This window comes from Branchiostoma floridae, unplaced genomic scaffold (assembly GCF_000003815.2).
Source record: "Branchiostoma floridae strain S238N-H82 unplaced genomic scaffold, Bfl_VNyyK Sc7u5tJ_1044, whole genome shotgun sequence".
Lineage (NCBI taxonomy): Eukaryota > Metazoa > Chordata > Leptocardii > Amphioxiformes > Branchiostomatidae > Branchiostoma > Branchiostoma floridae.
The window spans coordinates 41,237-53,678 of record NW_023365592.1 but is presented as its reverse complement, the minus strand read 5'-3'; the positions used below and the strand labels follow the sequence as shown (position 1 = coordinate 53,678).

The 12,442-nt window shown below is 42.9% G+C and overlaps 1 protein-coding gene across 1 annotated transcript; it reads right to left on the bottom strand.

Moving 5' to 3' along the window:
- Positions 1 to 7,756: 7,756 nt before the first annotated feature.
- LOC118407258 (tripartite motif-containing protein 3-like) lies at positions 7,757 to 9,758 on the bottom strand. The gene has a single exon (XM_035807717.1). The coding sequence runs from the start codon at positions 9,735 to 9,737 to the stop codon at positions 8,538 to 8,540; it is 1,200 nt and encodes a 399-aa protein (XP_035663610.1). The 5' UTR covers positions 9,738 to 9,758; the 3' UTR covers positions 7,757 to 8,537.
- Between the last annotated feature and the right edge of the window lie 2,684 nt (positions 9,759 to 12,442).

Below are 12,442 nucleotides of genomic sequence, written 5' to 3'. Positions count from 1 at the left end.
CATACAACAGTTGGAATTGATATTTGTTGTTTGGTCTGTACCACAGTTGTTGAATTTGCGTGGTTTATCGGCGACGCATCGGATTTCGACCGGCGGTAGCTAGACCCCTGTAACAGCACAATTTACAGGTTTGCGATAGCAAAACCTGTTTGGAATTCACTATTATTGGTAACTGTGTTTCTCTGGATACTGAGTGAAACAGGGGCGGTGATTGGAGTCCCGCTGGTATACAACAGGAGAGCGGTGACTTAGGGAGTCACGCTGATAACTAACAATAGAGCGGTGACTTAGGGAGTCACGCTGGTAACTAACAGGAGAGCGGTGACTTAGGGAGTCACGCTGGTTACTAACAGGAGAGCGGTGACTTAGGGAGTCACGCTGGTAACTAACAGGAGAGCGGTGACTTAGGGGGTCACGCTGGTAACTAACAGGAGAGCGGTGACTTAGGGAGTCACGCTGGTAACTAACAGGAGAGCGGTGACTTAGGGAGTCACGCTGGTAACTAACAGGAGAGCGGTGACTTAGGGAGTCACGCTGGTAACTAACAGGAGAGCGGTGACTTAGGGAGTCACGCTGGTAACTAACAGGAGAGCGGTGACTTGGAGGCCCGCTGGTAAATAACAGGAGAGCAGTAACTGGGTCCAGCTGGTAGGAATAGAAAACAGGATGGAACTCCATTGCACATGCATATTCCTGGCCCTTTGTCTAATGCTCAGCAAAGCCGAACCAGGATCACAGCCAAACACTAAACATGAGATAAATGAAGGAAATGCCACATGTACTTTCAGATCTGACTGTACTTCTGACTGGGCCACGTTTGCCTTCCTGATTAAACACAGTGTGCTCAATGGGACTTATTTCAGCCGCCACAAATTACTGATGCACAATAATAGTACTAAGCTGTCAATGATTCTAATACTGCTTTTAAGTGGAGATGTTGAGGTGAACCCAGGACCTAGACCACCTAAGTATCCTTGTGGGAGCTGTAACAAGGCTGTACAGAACACCCAGGCTGCCATATGTTGTGATGACTGCAATAGATGGTATCACAAAGATTGCATTGGGCTATGTTCACAGGTATACACTGTATTAGAAACCCACAAATCATACTCATGGATATGCTGTGACTGCGGCATACCAAACTTTGCATCAGACATGTTCGACATCACTGATGAGAGATTCCATTCGGTAAATTCATTTGATACGCTGAACTCAAGTTTACCAGGTGACACACCGGCAGCAACATCCACCCCACTTAGATCAAAGCAGGGGGAAACTCACACGAGAGGCAATGGCCACAAAAAGAACAAGGCTAAACTCCTGCTGGTAAACTGCCAGAGTGTTCGAAATAAAACTGCTGAATTGGCAACTGTGATTGACACTTATAAACCAGACATATTAGCGGGCACAGAGTCATGGCTCAATGAAAACATATCAAGCAGTAAAATATTCCCGGACAACTACATAGTACACCGTAAAGACAGAAAAAACTGACCCTGGAGGTGGTGTATTTCCAGGCAAACAGGGATGATCTGATTGTCACCCACAGACCAGATCTGGACACAGACTGTGAGATCATTTGGACACAAACCCAACTTGCAGGAAAGAAACCGCTAATGATTGGTACATACTACAGGCCACCGTCGGACCAGGGCAATAGTCTGGATGAGCTTGACAGCTCTATAAATAAAATGGGAACTAAGATAAACTCCGACAACGTAATTATTCTTGGAGATTTTAACATCCCTGGTATTAATTGGGATGCTAGCACAACAGACAACGCTCAGAACCATACAGGACAGGCACAGAAACTACTACACTTAACGGACAACCATGGGCTATTCCAAACAGTTCAGGAACCAACTAGAAATAGTAATCTTTTGGACCTGGTCTTAGTTAATAACCCAAACATAATTGAAAAAATCACAGTTGTTCCGGGAATAAGTGACCATGACATGGTTCTAGTGGACGTTAACTTGGCACCCAAACAGAACAAAAAACCAAAAAGGAAAGTGTACATTCGCACCAAATCTGACGAGCCGGCTATCAAGAATGACCTTGAGGACTATGCAACAAACTTTAACCTGAGAACAAAAGACATGTCAGTGACACAGAAATGGGATGACTTCAAAGGCAAAATGAAGCACACAATGAACAAGCACATTCCTAGTAAAATGACATCAAGCAGATACAACCTGCCCTGGTTTAACAGAAACTTAAGAAGGCACTGTCGGAAGAAGCAACGTCTTTACAATAAAGCTAAGAGAACAGGACAAGAGGAAGACTGGAACAAATATAAGAAAGTAATAAAAGGAGTTCAGAAAAGCATTAGATCAGCACACTCAAAATACGTGGCAAACATACTGGGAGAAGCTATAACTGACAAACACAAAACATTCTGGTCATACATAAAAGGCTTGAGCAGAGACCTTGTCGGGGTAGCCACTCTAAAGGTGGGGAGTACCATTATTAGTGACAGTGAGAAAAAAGCAGAGGCACTCAGTTCACAGTTTAAAAGTGTATTCACAGAAGAAGACACTACAGACATGCCATCCCTCGGGCAGCCCTGCACCCCTCCTATGGAACAAATAGAAATTTCTACTTATGGTGTTGAAAAAATGTTGCAAGGCCTCAATCCCTCCAAAGCATCCGGGCCAGACCAAATACCTCCTTGGTTCCTCAAAATGACAGCCAGTGAAATCGCTCCTGTTTTAACTAACATTTTCCAACAATCGCTTGACACAGGAGAAATCCCCAAAGACTGGAGAGATGCAAATATATGCGCCATTTCCAAAAAGGGAGACATAGCGATCCCCAGTAACTACAGACCTGTTTCACTCACCAGTATTTCCTGTAAACTACTGGAACACATTATCCACAGCCATATCATGAAACACCTAGAAGGCCACAATATACTAACGGACTACCAGCATGGTTTCAGGGCAAAGCGATCCACAGAAACACAGCTTATCTTAACAGTTCACGACATAGCTGGGGCACTGAACAATAAAAGATAGGTGGATCTAGCAATACTTGATTTCACTAAAGCCTTCGATAAAGTCCCACATAGCAGACTCATATCAAAACTGGAGTTCTATGGAATTCAAGGTACTACACTTAACTGGCTGAAGGCTTTCCTGACGAATAGAGAGCAAACGGCAGTGGTGGAAGGGAAGGCCTCAGCTCCAGTTAAAGTAGCGTCGGGAGTTCCGCAAGGGACTATGCTGGGACCAATGCTCTTCCTCTTGTACATAAACGACTTACCAGACCAGCTCGATTCAATTGTGAGGTTATATATAGATGATTGTCTGTTATATATAGAGGTATCTACACAAAATGATTCACAAGTTCTTCAGAAAGATCTGAACACCCTGGAAGAATGGCAAAGGAAATGGCTCATGCAGTTCAATCCTGGTAAGTGCCATATCATGCACATAACAAACAAACGAACACCAAATGTGTCCCCTTACCAGTTTTGTGGTCAGACATTAGAAACCACAAAAACCCACCCATACCTTGGTGTTACATTAACAACTGGGCTGAAGTGGGGTGTCCATGTTAACAAAATAACAACCAAGGCTAAACAGACATTGGGAGTAATCAAACGCAACTTGTGGGCATGCCCAACCAGGGTAAAATCACTTGCATACACGTCACTAGTAAGACCTAACCTTGAATATGCCGCTACAGTATGGGACCCGTATACAAAGAAAGATAAAGATAAACTTGAAAGGGTACAGAACCAAGCTGCCCGATTCTGCACAAACAACTATAACAGGGATTCTAGTGTTACCAAAATGAAAACAGATTTGCAGTGGATGTCACTTGAAGACAGAAGGAAAATGTCCAGACTTTCCATGATGTACAAAATGACCAATAAACTGGTGGACGTACCAACGGATAAGTATCTAATACCAGCTCAAAAAAGAACAAGAAACAGTCATGCCTTCAAATACCAGAGTTACCAACCTAGGATTGATGTGTTCAAAAATTCGTACTTTCCCAGAACTATCGTAGAGTGGAACTTGTTATCACCAACTACAGTAGGGGCATCTTCTCTCGGTAGTTTTAAAGAAAGCTTGCAGATAGATGTGCAAAAGTTAGGGGTAACGAGTCGTTCGGTGTAATATAACCAGCTGCTGCCGCGCCGCGTGCCTGCAAAGCTGGTGTGTTACGCCGAACGGCGGTTATACCGGCTATATAGATACAGATACAGATACAAATCACTCTGCTAGTTCCTCATAACATTACTGACCTATCAACTTGGTATAATATCAACAGTGTGATCGCGACTAGTATACAAAATAGTAGATTAACTGTTACTTTGCACGTATGAAATATAGCTTCTGTTGTGTCACTAAAGACCATATAACATGTTACACTATTCCTTGTAAGAATACTTTGGGAAACTACATATCAGATATTTTCGAGTCTTTCAACAATTATTACTTAACGTTATAGTAAACAATGTATAAACGTCGCCAGTGACTACTAAGTTTATCTTTATATTAACAAAATTCTAACTTCACTTGGTTTTGGGTTGTACTGAGCTATCATTTGGAAATTGCTAGGGTAACGTCATAATGTTAGATATTTACCAGAGTTGTTTTTTCTAACTTCCTGTGTACCTATAGCTAACATACTTCCCTCGCGCCCCTTGAACTTGTACCTGTGACTATGCACTTTCAAAGGGGAGTGCCTTTCTTCTTCAACAATATTATTTATAGTCAACAAAGTAAAGAAATGTCGCAAGAGACATGGTATTGTATAGTACCTAGCTGAGTATGAAAAGTATTTAGAGAGAGGTGCTTCCTTTTGCGTTTCTAGCTCTGGGTACGTTTTTCTTTTCTAATTCTCTGTGCGCCTTCAACTAGACTGCTCAAGCCAACGCAACGACTGATCACTTACCGTGGACTTGCACCTGCTACTATCCGCTCTCCTTGGGTAAAACTGTTGTCGACTGTAGCAATGGCACCTGTCGAGATCCTTTCCGTACCTTTACGGACTCAAACTGTACAGGTGGCGAGGAGGAAATGAACAGTCGACGAGGAAATGCAGAAACCGTGTCGTTCTGAAGCGGTGTCACTCAGACAGAGACACCAACCACATACCGTGTCGTACATTAGCATATGGGCGTTTTGTATAGTAGCGAAAGGTTATAACTCACGAATCACTGGAAAAAGGGGCTACGTGTACTTGATTCTTATGATAACATTAAATGCTGGACACTTTTAGTTCTTGCTTCGCAGCTATGGCTATATTTATCCTCAAAACGAGTGCGAGAGTGCGAAAAAGAAAGAAATTTTGAAAAAAAATTGTTGTTGTTATCTTGAAATCTAAGTCTACGTCGTTAAACTGAAGTTAACAAATGCCTAAACATACGTCGCATGGTCCTGGACTGATTTTTTTTAAACGGGCACGACATGTTCAAGCGTGGGGATGTCACGATGACATGATGATATTGCTTAGGGGTATCTTAACATGTGTTTGTGTGTGTGTGTGTGTGTGTGTGTGTGTGTGTGTGTGCATTTGTGTGTGCAAAGTTATGTATGTGTGTGTGTTTGTACAATATATAGTGTTGTGTTGCTGTTCATTCATTTCGTGCAGAATCCCTTATTGGTAGCCACTATGCTCCCTTTAGGCCTGACTGCCAGTAAAGCCACAGGGAAGATCATATGCCCTCCAATTGGGTTCTCGCACAGTATATGCTGACTATCAACACCCCCCCCCCCCCCCCCCCCTCACCCATACACACACGATACCGTCCCTAGCGATTGGTGAACTGTCGCCTTCGGTCAGCTTAAAAAATCACAGCTGTCATTGCCATTGACTCCTAGTTTTTCATAGAGAAAATCATATTTCATGCTACCCTTTCTAGCCATGGAACTTATGATCATGCAAAGAGGGTAGCCCGCTGGGGTAGCCCACACTGCTAGACTAGCCCAACGTTTCTGACAACCCCCTACAAAGGGATTTTCATTGGCCTAGTGCCTAAGGGTATACATAGTGCAATGTACCAAGTGTCAACAGCACGGACCTATTCAAGCAGAAGACACCTGTGGAAGGAAGACAATGAGCGCAAGGCTTTTTAGTAAACAAAATGCTGAATGATTTGCACATTCTTCCTTGACATATTTCGACCAACCTGGGTTCGACACCCTGATATGCTCCGACGTTGCTTCCAAAAGGCACTTTGCACGGATTTCATCACTTCACTCAGGTTAAAACAAACATTCAACTTCGGTCAGGGCTGTCCCTCGGATAGGGCATTAAATGGAGGTTCCGTGTCTGAGGAGAGTCACACCTCGACAAAGTAACCCACCAAACTTATCGAAAAGAGTAGGGGTCCTTCCCGGTGTGAGTGGATCAAATAAATCTGGGTGTCTAGATATGCAGCATGTACTGTTCATTACAAGCCAGGTGTATTGAGGCAGTTAGGTAATGCAATAGAAACGCACGACGCTACGTGTCTACCGTGACAGATATGGTGACGTTACTGCTCAGGTATTCCTTCCTTGCCTGGTGATACCATCTTTTCCGTGTGCTGTCGTTGTTTTTTGTGACAAAATACAATCCCTTGTAAAGCACGTACGAATGAATTGAACATCCAGTCTCGAACACCTCTTTAGAAGATATGACGTGTTGTAAATTTGACCGACGCTTGTTATTCAACATGCTTCAGTATAACTAGCTACTCAAATTTCAGATTTAGACGAAACTTACAACAGAAGCTTTAACTCGTCGTACATTGCCTGGTTACTGCACCATTGTTTTGTTGACATGCCACATCTTAGTGCAGTGAACGTGCTCTTCTTTGTTTACGTTCTAGTTTCAAACCGCTATAACTTATGTGTACAAAGCAATGTACAAAGTGGCAATGAACCTTACTTAAGGTCCACTCTCACTGCACCGCGTCACTGCGAGGTTCGTTCACTGCGCCACTGTTTTTATCTGATTTCTCATAATTCAGATATTGCGAAATACATAAAAGTAGTACTTAGAAGACGACAAAATACACAAAAAGTAAGAAAACTCGTTCTTTATCTCTGAAATTCGTTGAGTATCTTTTGCACCCCGCAGTGACCCAAGCGTGACCCAAGTGCAGTGAAACTGCACCTTCTACGTATACGTGCTCTTCTTTGTTTATGTTTTACTGTCAAACCGCTGTACGTTATGTGTACAAATGAACATGACACTGGGCAGCGGCTGACAACAAGTGATGCACAGCAGGGGGCACAGGTGTCACAAACAAATAATATCACTGACTGGCTACGTACGGTAAAGCATGTGACGGAACGCTCTACTTTTGTGCGTAAAACCTAGTACACATAAAACCTAGTACATGGACCAGTGCAGGTTAGGTGCAGGTAGACAGCAGAAATACCTGCACAGCTCCAATTTTACCTACACAAACCTGCATACGCAGGTGGTATTTCGAGCCTTGCAAAATTGAATATATTGAAGTTCAAGGTGGACTCTACAAAATATGTGAAAATGAGTTAAAATTTGTCGGAGCGTTCTCCTGTAAAAGACACTTTGATTTTACCCCCAGCGGAGGTCACCATACTGCAGCCGACACACGGAAGTAGCGGGAACAAGATATGTGCGCGAAATTCCACCCAGCCAAACAATCATCGTAACCAAAATTACACAGCCTCAAAACTGACGCATCCCTCTACTATCCACCACAGTTTCCGACTCGCTGACATGCACAGAAACATTTCTATGGCTTTTCAAGAACTGCGACGCCCTATTTTGTGCCCGACCTACTTTTGACCACAAAAGGGGGGTCGCCCATAAATGCGGTGTTCTACGACCTTTAACATACAATACATGTCATGCGATCACATGAAATATGGATCATACAAACACGGGTCAAAGGTCTGCTATGTCACCTTTGATACTGGTAAAGAAATGCAGAAGCCTAAGTCATTGTCTGTGGGGAAAAAAATCATTCTTCAGTGATTAAGAGAATGCCTATCCACAGAGGAATTGGGCCACGCAGTTGTGTTATTTTCTCGCACAAAAATTCGAACCAGACAGCGTTACAATATTAATTATGATCGTATGCATATTGCACATTTAAACATTAAACTATAATGTGGAAGGTAACATGCGTATATGTACCTATGATAGATTACGAAAGTTTTCTTGATACACTGATGCTATTTGCAACAGAGTTACATATTACGCTAGATCCAGGGAAAGAAATTTCTGTAAATGCAGAAATGTTTGCGTTTTTCGCTGTGGCCACTTCATCGCGAACTTATAATCAAAACCACCGGGAACATTTTTCAATCATAGTATGTGACTACAGTCTATGTCGCTTCCGCGAACTTAAATCCACCGCAAAATTACTTGTGGAAAACCGTAACTACATATTCACTGTTAGATATATACAACAAGATTCCTCCTTCTCGTCTTGGTAAAAGCTGTTTTATAGCAGTAATGGAGTGGGAGAGAAACCCACCACTACTGTTAAACATGTCTTGTCTGACTGTCGTTTTGGAATGTCTTTTAGTTGTGGTAAACAGTAACTACATTTCACTGTTAGAAACAATAAGATTTCCCCTCCTAGTCGTGGCTACAGCCAGTGGCTGCTTTATGTCAGAAATAGCGTGGGACAGAAACTCTCCACTACTGTCAAACATGTCCACGCGGTCATTACCACTGTCTGCTACAAAGATGCGTCCTAAACTGTCCGTGCAGATACCATGGGGTCGGTTTAGCTGACCCTCCCCCTCTCCCCACCCTCCAAACTTGAAGAGAAACTCCCCTTCCTGGTCATACACATAGACATATGGACCAGCACTGTCTGAGACCAGAACCCTTCCTTCCTTGTCCACGGTGACGTAGTGTGGGTACTCCATTCCCTGTTCATCACCAACAGTTCTCAAAAGTGTCCCATTCTGCTTGAAAACCTGTATCACACTGTTACCATTCTCAGCAACTTTTGTAACGATAACGTTGTTCTCTTTTGTATCCATGGCGACTCCTCTCGCCGCCCACTTTGTCTTCTGGATGTCGAAGTGGATCAAATACCGACCCTGTCTGGTATACAGCGCGGCAAAGTCACGAGAAGTAGATGATGATGAAAGCTCTCTTTCGTATTGGCTAGAGTATGTAGTCATACCGCAGTAGCCTAACATGGCCAACGAAGACGACATGGAGGCAGGCGTTGGTTTTCCTGACGCTCTCCCGACGACCCATATATTTCCTCCACTGTCCAGTGTAAGACCATACGGGTAGAGTTCCTCTTCTGGCAGTACCGTGTAGAAATAGCTGAGGAATGTTCCCTGGAAGTCAAAGACTTGAATCCTCTTGTTTCTGTAGTCCGCTACGAAGATCTCACCTCTGTCTGACACAGCCAAACCGCGAGGCCCGCGAAATTTTCCCCTTTGCGACCCAGTTCCGCCAAACGACCTGCATTCGATCCACTTTTCTTCTTCAGGTTTCTGGAACTCTTTGATTCTATCACAAACATCTAGATCCAGACGACCATTAGGCAAGTCGGGTATACCTTTGAGAGGTATTTTGATGGTTGACCGACAGAGTGGGCAAAGGAAGGGTACCTGCACCGCAGCGTGTTCAAAAAGACAGTCCTCACAGAAGATGTGACCGCATGGTAGCTTCTTGGGTACCGTGAACAGATCCAAGCAAATACTGCATGTTAAGTCATCCACTGTGTTGAAAGTTGACAACTCTATAATCTCTTTTCCTACTGAAGCGGCCGCCATGTTTGGTGTCTGTGAATGGGAATTTCCAGACCTGTAAACCAAAAAAAATGTCGTTAAAAAAATCTTAAGCAAGGGTTGACAGCGTTTTTTTTTATTACCTTTCAATTTCTTATGTTATATATGCGCTTATATGTATCGATAGCTTTGAATACGACATTTAAAGCTTTAACAAGTAGCACAAGAGACCCCAAGCAGGCCCTGGTCAAAGTACATGGCATTGTTTGCTAAAAACAAAATGGCGGCTACAGAAAACAGTCATGTGTTTGTTTGATTATTACGCAACCCTTGGATCTGTTTTAAACAATGATATAAACTGTGTCATATACAGTTGTAGGTAATCATTCTGTACTATTGAAAATGCTCGCAGTAAAGTCAATATCAGTCGTTTCAAGTGGGCCCGAAACTTATTATCTGATGTACTAGTATTTCCAGACAACTGCCATATTTTCTCTCGTTATTCGCAATAATCTAAAACTGTTGCCTTGATCACTTTAACCTACTGATATGATTTATTCTACCCACTGACACCCCTACAACAAAGCGTATTAGACTGGTTTGACCAGATTTCGTCTCGCTATCACACATAAATTCCCATCTCAACCTACACTTATAAAGCCATAAACCAGTTTTAGGACCCATTTTATGTAAGTAGGACACAGGCTAAGGACACTAACGTTAATATGCATGTGCGATGTGAAAATAGACAAGTTTAGGGTGCTATAATCTTATCCGTGGTCATTCCAGGCCATAAAAACTTACTCCACATTGTAAACTGGAATCGTAAGTGTCCAAAAAGGCTTCAAGAAGAATATAGGGAGAACCAAACTTTTAAATGATCCGCCATTTTGAAAGATATGACCATACCAAGGACGTTATATAACGTTATATAACGTCCTTGAGATGACTGAGTCTTGTGTTTGCCCATTTGAAACTAGGGGTCCTCACAGTCCTTCATCATCCTTCAGTCCTTAAAAATGGGCAAAATCCTTACCGAATCTGCAGTTCTACACCATCCACTCTCACAAATCTAAGATTTCACCTATATAAGAATTCCTGCCATCACATGCCCTTTAAATCAGTATGGTCGATAGGACATGATGCACAAATAAAGGCTATCAAATATCATTCATAACTACGATCTAGCCTGCATGCACTAATGGCACAACCCGCCGTACGTGCAATTTGTCCGTACTTTTTTTGGGGGGAGGCCACGTCCGCCACGTATTTCTGAAAACGGTCAGGATGTACATGGCACGCGTACGCGCGTCGCCCGTACGGGTGGCGAATCCGCAGCCCGATGGCACACAAAGTTTTGCCTTCACGTAAAGTTCTACGGCGTGTCTGCGCGCTCCAAAATCCGTCTGATTCCCTACGAGTTCATACTGAGGCGGGACTTACCACTTACGGATCCCAAAAGATTGCCCACGTTTTGGCACGTAGACAGCACGTACTTGCACGTACGGCGCCGGGTTGTGCCCTTAGCTTAACAAAGTGTACCTGCGGTAAATTTATCATTTCCCCCTGGACAAAACTAACACAAACTACCCTGCAAGTCAATCTCCAATTTGAAGGAAATTACTATTTTTAGCCAATATTTTTAGTCTGGTTGAAGACCTCAGGCACTCAGAGATGACAAACTTCACTCCTTTACCCAGGCTCCTTTGTGAGCATTCTAATCTTAAAGACAGAAATAGATCGAAATAGAACTACTGAGCATCTATGATTATGCCATCTATGGCAAAGCTGAACTGTCTATAATAGGAATTGTTTCAACACATGCGCAAACAAACAAACAGACACACACACGCAACCACTCGCATATCCACTCGCATTGGAAAAAATACAGACTCCAATCAGTGTCTCTCTTAAGACCCCCTTTCCACTAGACGACGATGAAGCTGCGCTCTCACTGGGACCTAAAAGCGATTTGTGTAATGTTCCATTTTATTCTGGGTATATAATACAAAATCAAAAAGGGTGACAAAATACAACAAACACACAAGACGTAGAAATATTCGTTTTTTTTTCTGTGCAATTCGTTAAGCGCTCTATCAGATTTTAGATCGCAGAGCGAGCGCGGCGAAAGCGCCGTCCTAGTGGAAAGGGGGTATTAGTAAAATCGCCAATTGTACACTGTCAGAGATTGTGATTGTGAAAGAGATTTCGATAGCGATCTCTACCCGTGCCACATGTAGTAATTAAAAGCATGTTTTCCAAACGTAATGCTTTATTTATAGCTAGCTACCATAAAGCGATCCCAACAAGGTTACCTTGAGGATACCTTTGTTATTTGTATCATAGCGAATCGGCTTTGCTGCTAAATGAGCTGCATTAGTGGTTCGTTTGTTTCTAGAAATACTGTACAATTCTTTACCTTGTTGAATTATTGTTTTATTTCTGTAAAACCTTGCGACAGAAATACAGTTGAGATATGTACATACAAAGTTCAAATTCACTCGACAAATGAAGTATTCCGTTATTATAAATCAAAATTAACACAGACGTCAGAGCTTGTCTTTGATCTGAGAAGTCAAGTTGTTACCTATCATTCTCATGGACCTGAACGACATAGTATGGAACATGTATGACATATTATCATATAGCCAGGCACCGCGGACCAATCAGAAGGCCCCGTTCCACGTTGGTTATGACGCCGTAACACGCAGATTCAGGCCAGGCAGGTGGGTATCGCTCCCCTGAATTGG